The sequence below is a fragment of the Podarcis liolepis genome (genome assembly GCF_965112155.1).
Source record: "Podarcis liolepis genome assembly, chromosome: 4".
In the NCBI taxonomy this organism is placed as follows: Eukaryota; Metazoa; Chordata; class Lepidosauria; order Squamata; family Lacertidae; genus Podarcis; species Podarcis liolepis.
In genome coordinates this window covers 12274248-12297171 of record NC_139558.1, presented here as the reverse complement: position 1 = coordinate 12297171, position 22924 = coordinate 12274248, and the positions used below count along the sequence as shown (strand labels likewise).

The following is a 22924-nucleotide window of genomic DNA, read 5'->3' as shown; positions in this document are numbered from 1 at the left end:
CTGCCCCCCAAGTTCTGCTGTTGCCAGGCTACTAAGCCGAAGCTTGGCTTAGCATTATGTCTGAACCCAGGCTCATGGCTTGCATCTCTTTGTCTAGAGGGAGACAAACTATGAGCAGAACACTAAGCCAAGGTACCAGAGCAGGCTTCCTCAAACTCGGCCCTCCAGATGTTTTGAGACTACAATTCCCCTTATCCTTGACCACTGGTCCTGCTAGCTAAGGATCATGGGAGCTGTAGGCCAAAAACATCTGGGGGGCCGAGTTTGAGGAAGCCTGCACTAGAGGCACTCTAGTTATGTTTGTAATGTTTATTTGATTTTATTTTTATTAAAAAGAGAGAGTCCCTCAGCCATAGTTTTTCTTAGCATCACGAGAACTGATATGTAAGTGAACTGCTATTGAACCTTGAGAAGTGCAATATAAATTATGACTAAGAATTTGTGCTGAATTTGCCCCTATAGTGGTACCTCTGGTTACAAACTTAATTCATTCCGGAGGTCCATTCTTAACCTGAAACCGTTCTTAACCTGAGGTACCACTTTAGCTAATGGGGCCTCCCGCTGTTGCCACACTGCCAGCTCACGATTTCTATTCTCATCCTGAGGTAAAGTTCTTAACCCGAGGTACTACTTCAGGGTTAGCAGAGTCTGAACCTGAAGTGTTTGTAACCCGAGGTGTTTGTAACCCAAGGTACCACTGCATTTTTATTCAACACTGTAGTTTCTCAGAATAGTCCCTACCCACTTTGCACTGACAGTGAGTAGGCTCATGTCAGACTTTTTTTTCTTCTAACGAAGGGTGGGATTTGCTCTTAAAATATCTGCTAGTATTTACAGAATGAGCTGTAAACTGTAACTTTCTCATTTTTCAGGATGGGATATACATACAACAGAGCAGCTTCCGCGATGTCTATTCGAACAAAGGGCTGCAATGGCTCAGCAGACTTTAAAAATCCTAGAGCCCCTCCAAAGCACTTCGACAAAAATGCCTACGTGTAGCGTGTTGTTGTTTTTTAAAAAAATCACATTTGTGCTGTTCATTCACAGAATGATTTTTAAGGGAGATTTCTGGTGTCGTTAGCACCAGAAACAAGAATATTTTATAAATGAACTTTTACCTACTTGATGTAAATTTTCCTCTTCCCTCATTTTAAGATTTGTACTGATGTTATGCATAAATTATATATGTAAATCATTTGCCATTTTTTGCTTTCTGTAAAAAAAAGAACATATTTACAAATAAAGTCACGTCCTATTGGTTATGGCTAATTGGTGGAGATCAAGGCACCACAGGTTAATTTTTAGATGGGCACTAGGTGGGTCGTTGACCTTGGGCTCAATTTGAAAGACGTTACATAGGATTGTGTTATCTATTTTATGCCTACTCTGAAGGAAGGTGAGCCAAGTAAACAGAAACACAATCCAAGTCCTTTATGCTGTGCAAAAACAACCCTAATTTTAGACACCGATTCCTAAAACTTCAAGCTTATGGGCTGAAACCCATCCTTGCCGGATAGTGTTGAGATTGTGTCACACAAGGCCAATCCCACTCCTTCCAGAACTTGCAGCCACAAATCTCTGAAAATGGCCAAACTCTCTTGAGGATATCATAAGACAATAAGCTATTTTTATTTAAGGAGGGACACATGATTGACCTTGGATAAATGTCCTTGTTTTTACAAGTTTTACCCTCTCCCTCCAGCATTCATTCCAGATTTTGATTCAAACAAATATGTCAATAATGACATCTTTTCATCTACAGAAGCTGATTACCGTATATTTTCAAATGCTCCAAGTCACTGAGGTGGCAGGGGCTGAGTCTTGGCACTATTTGTCCGCCAGACCTCTCGGTCAATTTCTTCTTCTTGCTGTAAGGCAGAATGTACCAGTTCTGCTTGTATATACAGTATTAAGCAGCGGAAGAGGGCAAGGAGGTGCAGAGGCTGCATTTGGTCTCAGTGTTTCGAAGCATATAAATGTCTAAGCACTGCCACCAGGTGCAGTGTTTCATGAACTCAATGGGAACTGTTCAGAACATTCTCAGACTCATGTGCAGAGGCAAAAACTTCCCAGCAACCAGGCAAGCATCTAGCTGCCATGCTTACCTGGGAACGGACGCTTAACGCCACAATGAATTTGTTAGTCCTCAAGGTGCTACAAGACTTTTTGTGGTTTAAGCTTGACTGGTGCAGCTGTTATGCATTGTCTCTGCAGTTAAGTATTGCATGCAAGGCCTTGAAAAGGTCCTAATAACATGGACAGGGTGGGCGAAATACACTGACTTGGAGAGGTGCGGCAGGGGTGCTCTCCTACAAACCCAACCCCTCTTTTGCTCAGGGAACCAACAGAGATCAACGGGATCCTCTGGCCGCCAGAGGGATGCTAATTTCATTGCAATTTTCTGTGTGTTTGTGAAGGAAGAAAGTAACCTTTGAGTTAAAATAGTTTATTTAAAATGTTCACATTTTATATCAAGTTATGTATAAACTGTTTTTGTATTTTTTAAAAAGATTACTTAAAATACTGGATCAGTTAATGCTGTTTATTGATGAACACTTCTTACCTGAAAGTGGAGATTTAGTGAAGTATTAATCGGCCCTGCATTAAATCAACTAAAGATACCAGAGTTTTGTAAACAAAAGGTTCCTTGTTAACGCACAAGAAAAAAATGAACAGGAATCAGACGGTTGTCTTTGGAATGAGGTTTTATCTGCAACAATCAAATAACCGAAGCGTCGCTCCAGTCTGTGATAGTGGGTGAGCTGCTTTTTGTGCTCATATCTTCATCTTGAAGGGCTGTTTAAAAAGGAAATAGCAAAATTAGCTTTCAAAGATACGAAAGGGTAAAGATGCTACCATTCTTCTGCAACACGTTCTGGTGCTCTACCATTCTTAGGCGTAGGAAGGTCTTCCTGAAAACAGTTTAGAACAATTTTGATCTCCTGTAAACAAAGTCTGACACAGGAACTTTCCACGCTTCCAGCAGAGTTCCTTAAGGAGCAGGCCTATGCATCATCATCATCATCATCATCATCATCATCATATATGACCTATACCCCGCCCATCTATTTCCCCAGCCACTCTGAGTGGTTTCTAACAGGAGATTAAAAATACATTCAAACATCAGTCATTAAAAAACTTGCCTAAACAGGGAAGAAGTTAGTGTAAGGCAAGCAGCTGTAAATTAAATGGGCATTAAGTTGCACCAGATCCAAACTCTTTTTAGCAGCCTATGGAGCAGAGCAGCCCATCTCACCTAAACCAAAGTTCATCCTGAATAATATAGGCCCTCCAGCAGAGCAGTTAAGGTGCATTAATTTCTGTGGTCAAATGCACCACAGTACAAGAAGCCCAACACCTTGTCTGGCTGCTTTCAGTTATTCCGAACAGGGTGACCACAATCCAACCACAGGTTTAAATGTGCCCAGTCCTGTTGGTTTCAGAGCACCGTTTTACTGTGGTCTGTAGAAAATACTGTTCTATGTAATAAGAACAGACACCTAGGGGATCAAAACCACCACTGTTGGGAACAGTGAAAGGCCCCAATCACTTTATCACTGTACCTAGTAAAAAACATACCCCATAAAAATAAAGGAAAAAATGGCTTTAAACATCAGGTGTAGACATCAGATGAAGTTTCTTAATTTCATAGTTATAGTCCTGATACATGTTTAGGGAAGATTATGTTATTAATTGTGTTTTGTTGCATTTTAGCACTTTTATTATTCTATCTTACTGGTTTTGTAAGTGGTAGTAAATTTTCTTGAAATTAAGAAGCAGGATAGACACAACACAGGTAAATAGTCTTTTCTGTACTGCAGCTGCAAAGGTCTGAATCAACCTTGCCCATAGCCCCAGTGGCTCTGACCTTGGTAGCAAATCTCCCTTCCCTCTAGGCAGGGTTTGCAGGGAATAATAATTAATAAAAATAATAATTTATTATTTATACCCCGCCAATCTGGCTGGGCCTCCCCAGCCACTCTGGGCAGCTCCCAACAGATTAATAATAATAAATAAATAAAAAGGCGACAAAACATCAAACGCTAAAAACTTCCCTAAACAGGGCTAGCTTCAGATGTCTTCTAAAAGTCAGATAGTTGTTTATCTCCCTGACATCTGATGGGCGGGCACCACTACCGAGAAGGCCCTCTGTTGGTTCCCTGTAACCTCACTTCTCGCAGTGAGGGAACCGCCAGAAGGCCCTCGGAGCTGGACCTCAGTGTATGAGGGCTGGACGATGGGGCTGGAGACGCTCCTTCAGGTATACTGGGCTGGGGCCATTTAGGGCTTTAAAGGTCAGCACCAAGGGAACCTGGCACAGCTATGGCTGAGAACATCAGAGCTATTGACTAGTAATTGATATCACCCATGAATGTACCTTCTTCCTTTATTGGTTTTCCTACGCATGGAGTTCCCCATGCATGGACCGTAGATGCCGCATTCGAATCTTTCTTTTCAACAGCAGTTGCATTCTTAACTTTTTCATCTTTTGCTGGCAAACGCTTCTCATCTTTTGCCAGCAAACGTTCTTCATTTTTTGCTAACAAAGGTTGTTCATCTTTTGCTGGCGATGGTTTCTCATCTTCTACTAGAGATGATAAATCCCAGTCTTCGTCGTCGTCCTCCTCAACTCCTGTAAACTATTAAGGAACAAATGAAATTTCTTAAAACTTAAACCTAGGAACAGTTATCTGCTAGTCTTTTTGTACACAGATCCTGTAAGAGGAGCTGCTTGCTTAAGATGATGGACGTCAATACGTTCAGCTACTAAAGAGCGAAGATTTCTGGAAACACACAACACAAGAAAAAACAATTGATGTGATTTGTTCTCTTTGTGCTTCTGGGTTTTGCTTTCTAAATAGGTTGAGAAGAGAGCAGACCAAAATACTCACATTATTTGAATTCGTGCCAAACCCTGTGGCAAGGCGAAAAGAGCTCTTAAGGAATAGCCATTATACTGAAGAAAGACTGCAGTGCCCTCTACTGAGAGGAGACTACAATATGCTACATGAAGCCAAAATACCAAAATTCATTTAAATTATGTACAGACTGCATACACACACACACACACACACACACACACACAACCTACATATAAAACAAAAAGGGCACAGTAACACCCAAGTTAAACTGTTTTACATGTCCTCCCTTTCAGCATGAGAGCGTTCAGGCATGTGTTTAATTCTACAAAGAAAGCAATGGGATGTTAAGATTTTAAATCTATACAAACTTATGTCCTACTAAACCCAATAGGATTAACTTCTGAGCAAACACGCATAAGATTGTACTCTAATGCTCTTAATTTTGACAAGACCGACCCCTATTTTATTGTATTAGAAAGCGTCATGAAGGTTTGAAAAGCAAAGATGTCAACTTCCCCCTTTTTTAAGGGAAATTCCCTTATTCTGAATAGGATTCCTCGCAAGAAAAGGGAAAAGTTGACAGCTATAGTGAAAAGCAGTACAGTGGTACCTCGGGTTAAGTACTTAATTCGTTCCGGAGGTCCGTTCTTAACCTGAAACTGTTCTTAACCTGAAGCACCACTTTAGCTAATGGGGCCTCCCACTGCCACTGCGCCGCCGGAGCACGATTTCTGTCCTCATCCTGAAGCAAAGTTCTTAACCTGAAGCACTATTTCTGGGTTAGCGGAGTCTGTAACCTGAAGCGTATGTAACCCGAGGTACCACTGTACAGGTCCCACTTACGTTCTGGGCCCCCTTGCGCACAAGGGACGTGCATAAGTAGGAAGCACCCTTGAGAGTCCTCGTGGCTCTCAATGAGACCCTCCCCAGAGCCCTCTTTGGGCTCCAGGGTTGGTCTCTTCGCAAACTGGAGGCGCAGCGGAGCTTTGTTGAAGCTCCTCAGACACCCCACCTAACAGCTGGCATGTGGGATAGCGCAGCAGCAGCCATCGATTTCCCACATGTCAGCTGAGCAGCCTCAACAAAGCCCTGCTGAGGACAAAAGCCACCTCACCCAGAGATTGAAGACGTCCTCTTCAGGCTCTGGGGAGGGTCTCTTCATGAGCTACCTGCCACTTCTTGGTTCCCAGTGTCACCCGTGTGTGCAGTTGTGCTCAACTAGATCGCATGCAAGTGAGGACCCTGCCTCTAGTAACAATATTCAAAGTTACCGTATTTTTCGCCCCATAAGACGCACTTTTTCCCCTCCAAAAATGAAGAGGAAATCGGGGTGCGTCTTATGGGGCGAATGCCTGCAAGCCTCGCGCGCCAGGCAGGAGGTCCCACCGGGTGCGCGAGGCTTGGGGCGGCAGCCTGTCGCCCGAAGCACGGGGAGCCCTCGGGAGGGCTCCCCCTGCTTCGGGCGAGTGTCTGCAAGCCTCGCGCACCCGGCAGGAGGTCCCACCGGGTGCGCGAGGCTTGGGGCGGCAGCGGACTGCTTGCGCGCACCTAGAAGCTTGGGGCGCGCTGAGCTCAGCACGCCCCAAGCTCCTGGTATAGCGCAGCGATCCGCTAGCCCTGGGAGAGCCCCGCGGCTCTCCCAGGGCTAGCGGACTGCTTGCCGGCACGCAGAAGCTTGGGGCGCGCTGACCTCAGCTTGCCCCAAGCTTCTGGATTAGCGCAGGGGTCCGCTAGCCCTGGGAGAGGCGCCCGGCTCTCCCACGCTAGCGGAGACCTTGCCGGCACGCAGAAGCTTGGGGCGTGCTGAGCTCCGCACGCCCCAAGCTCCTGGTGTAGCGCAGCGCACCTGGGGGGGAAATAAAATTTTTTCCCTTTATTTCCCCCCCCAAAATCTAGGTGCGTCTTATGGGCCGGTGCGTCTTATGGGGCGAAAAATACGGTAATTTAAACTACTGTTACTTTTTTACACACTACAGGAAGCTGCCTTATGCCAAGACAAACTATTTGTCTATTTTGCCCAGTGTGATCTACTTTCTTACTAATGGCTCTCCAAAGCCTCAAGCAGAGAGGGCTCTTCCTCATCACTTGCTACTTAACCTTTTGAACCAGAGAGCTCTGGGATTCATCCTAGAATCTGCTGCCTATGAAATGTCTGCTCTGTTACCTATGTCCCATCAGATGTCAAGGAAATAAACAACTCTCTGACTTTTAGAAGACGTCTGAACGCAACCCTATATTGGGAATTTTTTTTAATCTATAATGTTTTTCAATTTTTTATGTGCTGTAAATCGCACAGAGTGGCTGGGGAAACCCAGCCAGATGGGCGGGGTATAAATATAATAATAATAATAATAATAATAATAATAATAATAATAATAATAATAATAATAATAATATGAGCTACAAGGCCTCTTCTCCATCTGTGAGAGAGCATTTTATGGAAAAGGTTTAAGATTCCAGATTTCCTTGCCACGAGTGACAAGAGGAAAGAGAGCGATCCTCTCAAATCTTTTTCTTTTTAAGAAATCCTGCACTTCAATTTTCTAGTTCCTATAGAGCTACATTTATAGATAACACCTTGAACTAGGCTTTCTTGCAAAATTCTGAGTGGGTCCACATAGGAAGAATGCTCTCACAGATTATATGATGGGCTTAGACTACTAAAGGCTTTCAAAGGTTGCAACCCGCTTGGAAGCAAAGAAGGAGGTGGTGCAGTTAGGGGGTCAAATAGCTTTTACCTGGCAGGTGGGCAAAGCTGCAATACTCTGTTTTACTTGTTGTGCTCTGACTGCTGCTTTTGCAGTAGCTCCCTGAACCTTTTTTTTTTTTTTTGCATGGATACAGGTTTTAAAAATCCAGGGGGATGACTTGTACTTGCAGTGTAAATTTTACTTACAGTGAAAAGAAGTAAATCCCTGAATTGCATTTAAAAGCCAAAAGATCATCATACTGAATACCAACCACAAATATCTTTATCAGCAACTACAAAGTGATTTGCAAAGGAAATTCTTACACCAGTGAATTATCCCCTCAATTATAAGATAATAGAAATAATAAAATCTCAATGTATATAGGTCCTTTTCAAATAAAATCTAATACCTTTACTCCTTGGGCACACTTTTGAATAGATACAGGGCCAACATTAATTACTTCAGCAGATTCATTTTCCTTCCCTTGGCTCGGAGGAAGCTTTTCGATTTGGACAGTCCCTCTTTGGATAAATGCACCTACACAATAAAAAAAACAGGATATGGGCAACTTAGAACTGAAATGCTTAATTCTAATCCAGACTTTTGGGTGTAAAATTACACTGCCAGTACACTTTTCCTTACAGAATCAACACAGAGGTAGATCTATAATGCAATTATTATAGGACATCTTTGCCTGCATAGTAATAAAAAAAAATTCAGTCACTCGCTATTTATAGTACACAAATAATCCAAAGAAAACCAACTGAATTTTACATTTGGGGTACTTATTTATCTCATTTGGGGTGCCAGTGTAACATTAGGGTAAATATTTCTTCCAGCAAAAAGTAACCCAGCGTTGTAGGTTTTTGTTTTGAAAACAATCAAGAGTCCAAGACAAAAATATCCCAATAAATTGATTGATTTCTGCCACTGAAGGGCTCTGTTGTTGTTGTTCTAGCCAATTTTAATATAGTGGGGTAAAAACGTCCCCTTACTTTTCCCCAACAAAATCGTCCAGGGAAGCACAAATCTTCCAACACATTTTAGTTTTATTAAAAAAATAAAACAAACCCAGATTAACAATGGCTGCTATGCCATCTCCCCTCACTCCCACCTCCCAAAAAAACTTACACATGGGACTGGTAGACTGCCCCGTGAGTCTTCAGCTACTGTGCTGATTACATCTCGGAAGTTACTCGTAAATCAATGATATTAGTCTAGGCAGCAGCTGCGCAGTGGGAATTGCCCAAGGACCCTGTACTCCTGCTACAACCCCTCAGACTTTAACATTTAGTAGTCTGTCAAAAGATGATTTCCTTTTCACCGTTCGCTCTACGTGCTTCTTTTTAATTAATCCCACTGGTTAACGGCCAGTAGGATTATCAGCTGTTCAGCACAATCCTGAGCACAGGATAAAAAGCCACAGTAAAGGAGACCATGGGGTGAACACAGATCCTGGTGTGAACATGAGAGGAGCATCTCCCCATAGGTGTGCTGCTCTCCTTAAGGTGGTCTACAAAATTAGCTTCCCTACTTTTCGAAGGTTTAAGGCTTGTTTTGAATTCTTCTTCTTCCTCTTCTTCCTCCTCCTCTTCTTCCATGGAGTTCACATCACTCTGGCTTGCAAATCTTGACAAGCTGCCTTTGATGTTGCTCTTGGATGCCTGAGGCTGAGACAATTCTGGTGAGATGTAGGACTGCATGATGTCATTCTCTTCTACTTCTTCCTCTGAGCTAAATGGTGGGGTTCTAAGGGGGAGGGAAATTGGTGGAGTTAGTCACCTTCCATCATTATCATTATCGCCATGGCAAGACCTTGATTTAACCCAACTGTTGCCAAACACGGTACTGCCTTAGCCACACTTTGCCCAGGTTCTCCAAATCCTTTCATCCAACAGGGAAATGGTAGGGAAGTCACAAACCTCTGGATAAGATAATCTTAGGATCCTTGTCCACACCACAAGGTAAATGGCGGGCCACCATTTTCAGCATAAGTTAATCCACAATGCCACCATTCTTGAGAAAACTGGTTACAGATGTTGATTTCCATCCACCTAAACTCTCCCCATGTTTTGAAACTAGTAAGAAAGGAGTCTTTGCTGAGAAACATCCCATACGCAGTAAGGAACGTGTGGAAAGCCATTTTAGGGTCTTCGGATAAAGGTGGATTCTACACAGCCAAACCATTTTATCCAGTTTGAAAAGCAGGTAGAACACACCTGTGGTTCTCTGAGCATTTGCCTATTGTAAATGTAAAGGGGTAAAGGACCCCTGGACAGTTATGTCCAGTCAAAGGCGACTGGGGTTACAGTGCACATCTCGCTTTCAGGCCGAAGGAGCCCGGCGTTTGTTCAGAGACAGCTTTCTGGGTCATGTGGCCAGTATGACTAAACCGCTTCTGGCGCAACGGAACACCATGATGGAAACCAGAGCTCATGGAAACATTGCTTACCTTCCTGCCGAAGTGGTACCTATTTATCTACTTGCGCTGGAGTGCTTTCAAACTGTTAGGTTGGCAGGATTTGGGACAGAGCAATGGGAGCTCACCCCATTGTGCGGATTTGAACCCCTGACCTTACCTATAGTAAGCACGCGCAAAGTAAGCATAGCTATACATCTGTCTTGGGTTTTACTACACAATCTGATTCACCGTGTCTTTAAAAAAAGAGACTTCCAGCCACCATAGTTGTAGAAATCTGTGAATAGTTTCTGATGAAGGCCATGGGATTAGAGGAGTGCTAGCAGCACTTCCATTTGGGGTGGTATCCTGCACACCACTCTGTCTCTCCCCTTCCTGTTCTTTTATTCTGCCTCTATTGCTTACTTGTCCACCCCCAATTCTTTGCCTCACCATTTCAAGCAATTGGCAAACCTGAACCTTAGGTGAAGTGCCATGTTTACAATTTGACATTTCGTCTTTGCATTGTTTAAATCAAGTTCAGAATATTGCACACAGAAACCAAATGGAAGACTTACGTAATACTATGCAGCTTTTGGGGGATTTCATCTCCCAAAGCACTCTTCTTGGTTCTGGAAGGAACAATAACAAAAATAACAACTTTTGTTATCTAATATATTACAGATTCTGTACTCTGTACTCAGATTCTGTACACTGCTTTGGGCAATTGCCTTTCAGAAGAGGTTTATGAATGTTACAAATATATTTAAATCATAGAATAGTCGAGTTGGAAGGGGCCCCAAGTCATTTAGTCCAACCCCTGCAATGCAGGAATAATGTAGTAAATATTTTTTAATCACTTCCCTCCCTGCAGAAGGATGACGGTCTCGCTATCTTGTTAAAATATACTTTTGAGGGGTTAGAGGAAATAAATCAATACACCTATTTCCTTTCTTTCGTTTCTTGTCTTTTTTTCCTCTTTTATTTAAAAGCATTTACAAACTTGTAACACTGAAAAAGTTTGGGGAAACCCTAAATTGCGATCCAAAAGAACACAACATCATAATAAAAACAATATTATAAAATAGAGAACTCAGAAATAACAGGATCCAATCTTAGGAGCCAGGGAAAGCCCAGGAAAAATGATAGATGCAGAGAGCAACTAATAGACGTGTCATGTATGGCAGAGGCAATGACATTCCACAGAACAGGGGCAATGGCAAAAAATAGACATGCTCTGAAATATTCTATAGGACGTGGAGCCGTGGGTAGAATTTCCCCAGATGATCTTAGCCAGGGTTTGCCAAACTTGGGTCTCCAGCTGTTTTTGGACTACAACTCCTATCATCCCTAGCTAGCAGGACCAGTGGTCAGGGATGATGCAGTCCAAAAATAGCTGGAGACCCAAGTTTGGCAAACCCTGATCTAAGAAATTTTAAATGTCTATCCAGGGTCAGGGGCCTTTCAGGTAACCTGATCCCAAGTTGCTCAGGGCTTTCTGAGTTAGTAACAAGGCTTTCAATACAGAGCTGCAGCCAATCAGCAGCCAGTGCATCTCTCCCAGCGGATGAATAATAAAGACATGTTCAGGTGCTCCACCATATTGGCCCACAAGGCTGCTTCCGATAATACGGACAACCCCAAACACTCAAACAAAACTTTACTGAACAGTTCCTCTTACTTTGGTGCGGGGGTGTTTTCAGCAGCGACTGGTCTTTGTACGGTTGGGCGTTTGGCAACAGATGGACGTTTTGCTGCTTTGGGTAACACAGTTGACAGCGAACCTCCCAAGTGAGCTACCCTGTTCTTAGCTGCAATGAAACACAGGTTATAAATACTCAAAACAACATTCTGGTGGAAGCGCATCAGCGGTAGAAACAGTGCCAAGAAGAAAGAAGATGAAACTCAGCAAAGAGGACTTGTTTGCAACATTAGATACAGGCCTTTCCCTTGCGGAAGATGAAGCAATAGTATTACATCTGCCCAACAACCAAAGCTAATTCCCCCCCCCCCCCCACTCTTATTTTTGTCTTTGTATCAGAAAGGCATCTGGCCAATTTGGTTGCCAATAAATATTGCCACAGACATTTCTGAGATCATGGTCATTCCAATGAGTGGCTCCTGTCCAGGTTTAATTATATTACTTTAAATGTTGTGAGGATCCTATGCCCTTTTTAAAAATGTGTTTTTTGGGGGTGAGGGGTTATTGGGTTGTGGTTTTTATTTTGATTATGTATTTTGTGGTTTTATATTTTGATTTTATTCTGCGAACTGCCCTGAGACCTCCGGGTATAGGGTGGTATATAAATTCAAACAACAACAACAATAATAATAGCAAAGATATATCCCACAGAACAATATCAGCAGAAACAAGAAAAACAGACACATATTCAGTTTCTACTTTGCCGGCTGAATTGTGTCTAATAGACCTGCCCAAGTAAGGAAGCTTGCCTGGCTTCCTCCTTGATTATTCTTCATCATCTCAGGAATACATTTTCATTTCAGAAGGCATTTGGCTGTTTCTGTGCTCTGAGTTCTTTTGAAATTTCAGAAAGTCACCTAGCTGTCCCTGTTTATTTTGCATTTCAGGTTTGTTTGTTTTTTGCTACTGTTTTTTCCATTTTTACACTGCAAGCCTCCTTGAGTGCACATTTTTTAAACACAACAACAATGGAATAATTGCTCTAATGAATAACAGAGAATGCGGGGGAAAGCTGTGCTCACAAGAAATGTTAGTAATGTTTCTCTATATTGGGCACAGGTTTCACAAAAGAGGCACTAGCTCTACATCTTGAGCCAGAAAAGTGCCCTCTGGCCCCTAAGCCTAGCAGCATGTTGCAAAATGTGCTAAAGGAATGTAATATCTGACTGGTCAATACCTCAGGTAACGGGATTTCCACTTTTTTATGAATAAGATATATTGTAAAGTAGCTTTGGTCAAGAATGTATAGACTGCTAATTAAATAACATGTAGTCCTTAAACAAGTTAAGTTGGGAGTTTTTAACAATAGTTTAAATAAATCTGTGAAAGGATTATCGATTGGAGTTCACACAGACATCTGAGAATGTGTTCAACACTGGGGCCGTAAAACTGTGGTGATGACTTGCTTAAGGAGGCTCAGGCAGATTCTGAGGAAGTTCATACCTGCTCCTCTTTTATCAGATTCCACATGAGCTAGGGACCAGTTTTCTAGTCCAAATGTTGCCCTCATCCACTGCCCTCAAACAACGCTGGTACCAAAATGCAAATGGCTCACCAATTAATTAATGGGTCCAAAGACAAACAGCTGATCTGCTTTTGAACATTAACTTGTTAACAAAACCTTTAACACACTGCACATGAAAGCAGGCCCACGTTAACGTTGTCTCGAGTTATAAGTAACATGGTGGCTTGACCTCCAGACACCTGAAAGAGGTGGGGGTGGTTGGGGCAGGGAGAGGGGTGGGAAGTTGGCACACCTTCTGGAGAAAGGTAAGAACTGGAATAAAGTCTGCTGCAAGACATAACCCTGAAGTTGACTTGCTGCTGGAGCTGTTCCCGAATAAGATGAATGTCGGGGATCTGTTTCTTTCTTTCTTCTCTAGCAGATTCCACAGACATTAAGACCCTGTTCAAATGATCACTTGGGATACCATGAACTCCCTGTGAAAGATGAAAAGTTTCATTCTGATATGCAGGAAACAAAATGCAAATTACTTTCTGCTTTAAAAAAAAGCAATACTGCTTCCCTTTTTCAGAAACGCGGTTTTGAAAATCATACAAATTATCCTTGGGAAGGATGTTGCTTTTGTGTGGACCATACAAGATGATGCTGTAGCAAATGTGTAACAAAGAGAGACAGAGAGAAAAAGAGAACGGGTGGCCCTGTCTACTAGCGTATTTTTCGCTCTATAAGACACACATTTTCCCCTTCAAAAATTAAGGGAAAATGTGTGTGCGTCTTATGGAGCAAATGCAGGATCCTTGGCTTCAGCGATAGCAACACGAAGCCTCCGAAGCGCAGAGGGAGAGCTCCCCCCGCGCTCCGGAGGCTTCGCATTGCTTTCACTGAAGCTGCCTGAAGCCCCCGGAGCGCAGCGGGAACTCCCGCTGCGTTCCGAAGGCTTGCAGATAGCCGCCTGAAGCCTGGAGAGCGAGAGGGGTCGGTGCACACCGATCCCTCTTGCTCTCCAGGCTTCGCTTCGCTGGAGAAGCGCTGCACAGTTTCCCCTCTCTGCACAGCGCCCCTTCAGCGAAGCGGGAGGAGAAATGGAAGGGGCTCCGTTTCTTCTGCCGCTTCGCTGAAGGGGCACTGAGCAGAGAAGGGGAGAATCCCCCCCCCCTGTTCTCCCCCTCCTATGCTCCGGTGCATCCTATAGAGCGAAAAATATGGTATTTATTTTATATCCCTCCCTTTCTACCAAAGAGACCAACCCATTCCAGCCCCTGGCAGATTAACCCCAAGGTAATGCGGTCCTTGACAGAAAGAAGGTTCTCTACTTCTGGTGAAGGCTTTTACCTTTTTTTATTCAATGGCACTGACATCTTCACCCTATGTGATTTTTGGTGGCACTATTTAAGAAGCATTTCTTTTCCTAAAAGTATGGTGTCATCTTCCTAATGTCTGTATTATTCAAACTCTGACTCTGTATTTGTGTTTTAGAAATACAAGCTTAGTTTAAATGAGATGGTGGTTCTATAGATTATAATCACACTTCTCCCTAAAATCCCAGTTTTGAATCCAGTATACAAATGAGATTTATGGGAAATTTTGTCTTCAGAGTCTATCTGGAAAATTTTAAACTTGGTTTGTTTTCTCCACCAGAAAGAAATAGTATTTTTATAATCATCATCATCTTACTTCCCTCTTCTTATTTCTTTGGAATTGTCAGGGAACTGACATCAGCTCAGAGGCGAGAGACAGAGGGCGAGTTGTGTTACAGGGAGCCTCTGAAAATCTTGTGAAGCAGTTCCCGTGAGGAGGAAAGCCCCACCTCCAGTGGAGAAGTGGTGCAGAGACCAGAGGATGCTAGCAAGAGCCTTAACACCGTGCCTGAGCAAGCCGGAGAGGAGGGAAGCACACCCCTGCCATCGCCCGTCATGCGCAGGAGTTTGAGGCACAAGGAGGGGCGGAAAAGGCTGGGGGTGACGAAACTTTTATGTTGGGGGAGGTACAAGAACAGACCACTCCCGGATTCTGCTAGCGATTGAGCCAGACATGAACTTATGACACTCTTCACTGTAAATGGTTTGCACCAAAAATAAAGCCTGTAAAAGACAGGTCAGAGTCCTGCCTGGATCTTCTCGAGCAACCACAACAGCATCTGACAGGAATGATGAGGATTTTTCCCAGTAAACTATCACTCTCAGTATGTGAAATTCTCTTTACAAACTAAACAGATTTTATCCTTCTAATTACTACTTCATTACTGAAGATTTAAACTGAATGTTACTTAATATGCATAATTCAACCCAAGTTAAGCACTTTAATGAGTTGCTGGCTATGTTCACACATTGTGGTGAGCCATAAACTATGACTAGCCATGCATGAGGGAACTGTGCTGGCTTCAGTCCTCCCACGTCATGTCGGGAGGGAAACAAACCATGATCCCTGGCTTAGCATTACTTCCAAACCAGGGATTTGCATTGTGTCTACTCCAAACAAACCACAATAAGCCAACATTTGTTCTTAGCTTATTGTGAGTTCTGTTTAAGCAAAGCAAACCATGATCCCTGGTTCAGGCAGCATGCAAATCCGGGGATCGTGATTTGTTTTCTCTATGCATTAGCAGGGAGGACCAAAGCAGGTGCAATTCAGCCATGCTCATAGGCCATGGTTTGTGGCTTATTGTGACAGGTGACAATTCAGTTGAAATTCGTAGAACTTAAACGTCTGCGCCCGTGTTTTCTCCCTTCCTTGTCTCTTGGTGGACGTAAATGAAAAAATATGGGAGTGTGTTGATCAACAAGATACAGGCATAAATTTTGCTTTGAGGGTAAGTGTAACTGTAGTGGTTTGGAGTTACTCATGCGTAAACTGTCCCCTTTTGGAGCTTGGCTGCCTGGGTTAAACTGTCCTGACTGCACAGCCCATCTCAGCGTGGCTGCCTCAGTCGCTCGCAGAGTCTGTCTGTGGGCGTTTCTTAAACCGTTGCCAGCATAAGAGTTGTTTGACTCCCAATCGTCTCCGCCTCTCATTGCGCGGGAGTCTCCCGCGCAGGGAGGGCGTGGGTAGTGGAGGACCAGGGCTCTCCTCACTGACTTCCAAGGAAGAATCCCGGAGCCCTTCCACCTCTTCTCCCATTTGCTCTCCTGGATCCTTGGTGTTACGCTGATTTCCTTCCCCCTCCATCAAGCTGCGTCTCCCCCTAGTGCTTGTTCCTTCCCCTGCAGAATCAGAGAGCCTCTCCTTCGCCTGTTACTCTGATGTCAGTTTCCTGACAGTAACCAACAGTAGTGTGAGACTGCACACACGTGAGATTACTGCAGATATTACAATCTTACACTAAAGTCTAAGAAAAAGCACAAGAAGAACACTGGTGCCCTCAGTGATTTTGAATTGCTGATTGTCCCAGGTTGACTGAAAGAGGAAGTTAAGGAACTAAAAGGGAGAGAAGTATCTTCTGATCACCTAAATACTATAAAGTGGCCTTACTGATTTAATTCCCAAGGATTCCAATTTCTCTGCTAGGGTCTGCTCCAAAACAGATCTCAGCTCTCTTGGTACTGAAGGAGTGCTCTTCAAAGAATGTGCTGTATGGTGCTTATTCCTCCCTGCTTTGGGCTCATGTTTCTCTGTTTCTGAAACAGAACAGATAGTTTTCTTTACAGCGATATTGTAGTATCAATATATGCTAAGCCCACAACAATTAAAGAGGCAAAAGAGAAGAACTGCCTTCAAAAAACTACATTAAAAAGTTAGAAACCTATTATTATTTCATTTTTAAACCACCCTTCATCCCATAACATTCCAGAGTCGTTTACCACATAAACATATAAAACACAACACTACAGAACAATACTTAAAACCCTTCTTGAAATATATTATATGCATAAGCATAGGCATATCATAAGGCCATTTTTAATTCTGCCCGATTAATCTGGCTTTTTAATTTGGATAGAATTGGATAGAGTGGGGTGGGGTAATAAGAAAAATAATAATAATAATAATAGTTACTATTACTATAGCTTGCCTGTTGAAATTCAAAGTTCAAATCTTTGCTTGGCTATCAAAAACACTGGGCACTCTCATCTCACTGGTATGTGAAAGGATAAAAGATAAGAAGAAAACACTTTATCTGCCAGAAAGAGCTACTGTAGTAACAGCAACAAGAGAATAATAGCAATTTATTATGTTCCAGGGATCTGTGCTCACAAGTCCTGCCTGCCAACCCTTCTCCTCCTGAAACAATTACCAACATAGGTAAGGAAGTACCATAGGAACGGGGGCAGTCAATATGGTGCCCCCCAATGGTGCTAGACTACAGTGGTGCCCCGCAAGACGAATGCCTCGCAAGACGAAAAACTCGCTAGACGAAAGGGTTTTGCGGCTTTTGAGCTGCTTCGCAAGACGAATTTCCCTATGGGCTTGCTTCGCAAGACGAAAACGTCTTGCGTTTTTTGCAAGTTTGTTTCCTTTTTCTTAACACCCTTAATACAGTTGCGACTTGACTTCGAGGAGCAACTCATAGAACGCGGTGTGGTAGCCTTTTTTGAGGTGTTTGGCGATTTTTGAAGCTTTTCCAAAACTTTTCCGACACCGTGCTTCGCAAGACGAAAAATTCGCTAGACGAAAAAACTCGCGGAACGAATTAATTTCGTCTTGCGAGGCACCACTGTACAACTCCCATCAATCCCTGCCATCATGGTCAATGGTCAGGAATGATGGGAGCTGGGGTCCACGCTGGCCACCCCAGCAAGAAAGTGAAGATGTACAGGAAGATGACAATTGCGTTTGGGTATGAATTTTCTACTAGGAGGAAGAGCCTAAAATGAAACTCCCACTGCTCAGAAACAGCTGTAACAAGCAGGCTCACATTTTGTTCTCACACTATATGGAAACTGAAACAGTGGCACAGTCAGAGCTGCCCAGAAGTGTGGGAAGGACTGGAATTGGCTTTTTGGAGAAGTGGGTGGTGGGAATTAGTGGAAAGGAGGAGGAGCAATCTACTTTCAGGAAGGTGACGGCGGAAATATTGCGGTGCCGAGCTCTGCGTAGGGCTTGAAAATGTAATTTACCATGCAGTATGAAAACATGCCTACGTGATTGATACTCTGGAAAACATATAAACATGTACATTAGTATTCCTAGTAAACATTTCCCACGTTAGGCCACAGATGATTTGATCGGCCCTTCCATTACCTTCTCCATCCTCTGGAAGCTCCTCTATGGGCTCCAGCATGTGCACCAAATGGGCCTGTTCTAATAATCAGGAAACAGAGGAATAGCAAAAAGACAGACAGACAGACAGAAGCAGGTCAAGATAAAGGTCCAAAGGGTGAAAATTATGCAGAAGATGATATGGAGGTGCCGCATTTGTTTTATTTGTTCTTCTGAGCCACTAACTTCAGAGCCCAGTAAAAATGTCATTACTCGTGATAGAAGTTTATTCAAATTGTAGGGATGTGTTTAAGGTAGCGAATGCTGTTCTCTGTAGCAATTTGCATGGAGGAAGTGAAATATTTTCCATCACATTAAGCTGCAGTTGTTTCTCAGCTTTACCTGCAAGCGGAGTGGTTGTAGGTCTTTAGCATTAGAACAAAAGTAAGCCTCTGGCCGTACCTGGGACTTTCCCCTCTTACCTCCATGTGTAGTGAGATAGATGCTAGGTCTTAGGCTCCTGGGCTTCTTCCCTGCTCACCATGCATGGAAGGCAACTCCTGAACCAGAGGTTTCAGAGGGAAGGAGGGGGAAGCATGCAGAGGCACACATTCACCAGGAAGTGATCTGACCATGACAAGTGTGTGACCCATCACAGGATGGGGGGCGGGCAGCCCCATGGTTGTCATGAGTCACCTGTGAATGATCCCCAAGAAGCTTGGGGGTTCTCAACCCAGGCAGGGAGAGGATCAGGCAGTGGGCTTAACTCTTTCACCCCATGTCATTTCCGGGTAGAAGCATCAGGACATAATATCTATTACGGAAATGGCTTGGAAAGAAAAGGTTAACTAAGCAACCTTCCCCCAGATGCAGCCACATACCCTGCAGATCAGGCTTTCTCAACCTGTGGGTCCCCAGATGCTGTTGAACTACAACTCCCATCACTCCTAGCTAGCAAGGCCAGAGCTCAGGGGTGATGGGAGTTGTAGTCCAAGAACATCTGGAGACCCACAGGTTGAGAACCGCTGCTGTATACTGTTTGTGCAGGAGTGGGAAAGAGGCAATAGGGAATCGCTTCATAGAGCTCTTATGCCATGCCATGTTGAGTTTTGCTCTAACGGTGCAATCTAATAATAATGTCTACTGAATTTAGTGGTTCCACTGAAATTAGTGGTGTTTACTCTCAGGTAAGTGGATATAGAATTGCAACCCAAGTCCTGCTGATTTAAACTGGACTTTTGACATGACTAACCTTCTCCCCACAAGCGACCAAATCCTGTTTTTGACAAATTTAACGCATCCAAGATTATGTGTTTGTTTCACTTTAGGGTGGTTTAAGGGATTTTTTATTTGAAGTAGCATTTTTTACAAAAACCATTTTTATTTGTCAGCTTTTGTCATAGTTCATTTTAGTGCAGTTACTTCCCTAAGCCCTTATTTTAGAATGAGCTAGAAATCTAAATAAATTAAGTACTGAAACGGATCTGTTTCATTTAATTCCACGGAAGACAAAAAAAGATCAGTGATGAATGCTTTGATCTAAGCTTGTTTCTCCAAAAAGCAGAAATGAATATCAGATGGAAACTTCTATTTTGCAAAAGAAAGAAAAACTGGGATACTATATTAAATTTATTCACTCATGAAGATGACACTGCCTATTTCAGCTGTTTCACTTGAATGAAAACACAATGCACCTCTACTAATCATGGTCTTGTTTGCTAGAAAGTAGGAAAAGTAGTGTTTCCCCTTTAAGGCATAATTTTGAAATTAATTTTAAAAAGGCAGGGGGGTGGAACAAGGTAGGAAGAGATAAAAAGAGAGACAGGAAAGACCTGCAGAGATAAATAAAATAGAAAATCACCAGCAAAATCATCCAAAATGAATACCCAAGTTGTTTCGAAAACTGAGAAAGGCTTATTAGTCTTAGTATAGTCGGGAGAGTATCTGAAATTACATGTATGGATTTAAATTTAATGGAGACAATCACCCTGGTGCCTGTCCAAAGTGGAGGAAATGGACCTGATAAAACAATGACTGATAAAACTGTGAAGAAGGTTCCTTCCATTTTTTTTACCTTTCCAAGCCCAATTAGTTGAACTAGGAGCTATAATGTGCTACGATTGCTGCCACTGGAAGATATTAAATCTATACCTGTCTTCAGGCATAATGCTGACCAAAAACCAGAGTTAACCCCTCCCTTCCAGGGTAACACATCATGGAATGTCTAGCTTGGTATTACATCTGAAACTGTGGTTGTGGTTTGTTTTGGAGATCCATGATCTAGAATCCAGAGTTTGCTCTTGGCTTCCTAATTGTGGTTCTCACGAGAACTGGTTTGGGTGCTCTGCTAAGCCAGCCACTCTATGGCATGCTGGTTTGCTTCCTCACCTCATGAAAGGAGGAGAGCAGAGAGTGCATGAGCTATATCTGAAGGAGCGTCTCCATCCCCATCGTTCAGCCTGGACACTGAGGTCCTCCTCCGAGGGTTTTCCGTTGGTTCCCTCACTGCGAGAAGCAAAGTTATAGGGAACCGGATAGAGGGCTTCTCGGTAGTGGCCTCCTCCCTCTGGAATGCCCTCCCTTCAGATGTCAAGGAGATAAAGAACTACAGTGGTACCTCTGGTTACGTACTTAATTCCTTCTGGAGGTCCGTTCTTAACCTGAAACTGTTCTTAACCTGAAGCACCACTTTAGCTAATGGGGCCTCCTGCTGCCGCCGCATGATTTCTGTTCTCATCCTGAAGCAAAGTTCTTAACCCGAGGTACTATTTCTGGGTTAGTGGAGTCTGTAACTTGAAGCGTATGTAATCTGAAGCGTCTGTAACCCGAGGTACCACTGTACATAACTTTTAGAAGACATCAGAAGGCAGCCCTGTATTGGGAAGTTTTTAATGTTTGATGTTTTACTATGTTTTTATATACGCTGTAAGCCACCCAGAGTGGCTGGGGAAACCCAGACAGATGGGAAGGGTATAAATAATAAAATTATTCTTATGTGTACCAACACACAGCTTGTGCATAGACTACTTTGCTAAACAAGGGTTTTTGGCCAGTATTATGTCCAAACACAGCCCTTGTGATCATAAACATATCTGCGAGATTGGAGACATAGTGACCATTCAAACAACCCAAATGTGAAATGAAAAGTGCAGTTGCCATACGATGAATATTTTAACTATTATTACACCCTGCGTATTGCCACATCTGGGTCTCAAAGTGGCTTGCAAAAAAATTAAGCTATGTACAAAATTTAAAACATAGATTAAAACATCAAAGAATAAAACACCAGAGTAGCATTCATGGTGCAAAGTCTTCATAAAATAATTATTGTGAACAGGCTTTCCAGTCAACGGTTTTTTTAATTGAAAGCCTCGCGGTGCTGCTTTTTTTAAAATTAAGAGACCACTTGAAATAAAACAAAATGTAATGAGGTTGTTTGCTATTTTACAATCCAATTATTATGGTTTATTCAAGGTCAGCTCAACTATTGGGTAAATTGATGCCTCGGGCACCTATTCTTAGGTGCCTTAAATTTAGACGCGGAGGTCATTTGGTAACAAAATCAGTTAGCTAATAAGTCAATTCCACTACAATGGAATTTCACATTCCAAGTAAAAAGCTTCAGTTTTGTCTAGAAATAGAAAGAAGTATTGCACTGGAAGAAAATGCCTATGTGTTATATGTACTACTGTGAACCATGACAGTGATCTTTTCAAGACCTCTCAATTAAAAAAAATATTGCTGTGTTAATTAAATTTAGATGTTACTTGCTGTCATCCTGGAAGATCAGTAATAATGTGAGATCTATTACAAAAACTTACCACGCATGAACGATACACTGGATTTGGGCTGAACAACATTCTGTGTTGACGTTGTCACTGGGAAAGAAAAGAAATATAGGCTTAAGAGTCTTGTACTTCTCAACAGACTTTCTCAAAGCAATTAGAAAAAAAAGATGACTTGTTGAATTATATACTTTGGAATAATTTGTTAAGAGAGCAATGATGAACAAGCAGATAAAAACAAAGGAATTTTAAAGTCCTTCTTGCTGCCACTTACCATCAGATGACTTGACGCTTTCCACTGATTTTTTTGTAGCCAGTTTCTCTATCTGAAATGCAGAGAGAGTCAAGCGTAGGTGCAGATTTAGAAAGGAGACGACTATTATCATTTGTGGGGTGGTACCAGCTAAATCCCTGCTGTTTTGACAAGGTGAGGTGGGCATGTGCAGGCCTTATAGGGCAGGGTGGGGTTGTTTTGTCCCCTGACCTAAGAGCCCCTGATGGCTGGACAACTAGCCCAGCTGCACCCTCCCCACCCACAAAGAGGCGGCAGCTTGACTCAAACATCTGAAGCCAGCCCCAGTCAGAGCTCTGATAACGACTGCTGGAGTGGCTCAGGGGCTGGAAAGAGAGAGAGGGACCTTTGTTCCTGCCTAATGTGAACCCTGGGACGCGGGTGGCGCTGTGGGTTAAATCACAGAGCCTAGAACTTGCCAATCAGAAGCTCGGCGGTTCAAATCCCCGCGACGGGGTGAGCTCCCGTTGCTTGGTCCCTGCTCCTGCCAACCTGGCAGTTCGAAAGCACATCAAAGTGCAAGTAGATAAATAGGTATCGCTCTGGCGGGAAGGTAAACGGCGTTTCCGTGCGCTGCTCTGGTTCTCCAGAAGTGGC

At 43.1% G+C, this 22924-nt stretch overlaps 2 protein-coding genes across 7 annotated transcripts in view; one reads left to right on the top strand and one right to left on the bottom strand.

Moving 5' to 3' along the window:
• Positions 1–1258, top strand: part of CLDN10 (claudin 10) — an 87125-nt gene extending 85867 nt beyond the window's left edge. For all 4 annotated transcript variants that reach the window (XM_083501347.1, XM_083501344.1, XM_083501346.1 and 1 more), the window contains one exon: positions 873–1258. In XM_083501347.1, coding sequence (XP_083357473.1) covers positions 873–999 — 127 coding nt within the window. In that variant the 3' untranslated portion in view covers positions 1000–1258. The remainder of the gene's footprint in view (positions 1–872) is intronic.
• A 1429-nt stretch (positions 1259–2687) lies between these two features.
• The window catches only part of DZIP1 (DAZ interacting zinc finger protein 1), a gene marked incomplete at its 5' end in the record, with an annotated part of 34944 nt that continues 14707 nt past the window's right edge, over positions 2688–22924 (bottom strand). For all 3 annotated transcript variants that reach the window (XM_083501166.1, XM_083501164.1, XM_083501165.1), the window contains 10 exons: positions 2688–2796; positions 4379–4640; positions 7962–8089; positions 9087–9301; positions 10529–10582; positions 11632–11761; positions 13410–13593; positions 16586–16731; positions 22072–22128; positions 22310–22361. In XM_083501166.1, coding sequence (XP_083357292.1) covers positions 2720–2796; positions 4379–4640; positions 7962–8089; positions 9087–9301; positions 10529–10582; positions 11632–11761; positions 13410–13593; positions 16586–16731; positions 22072–22128; positions 22310–22361 — 1305 coding nt within the window. In that variant the 3' untranslated portion in view covers positions 2688–2719. The remainder of the gene's footprint in view (positions 2797–4378; positions 4641–7961; positions 8090–9086; positions 9302–10528; positions 10583–11631; positions 11762–13409; positions 13594–16585; positions 16732–22071; positions 22129–22309; positions 22362–22924) is intronic.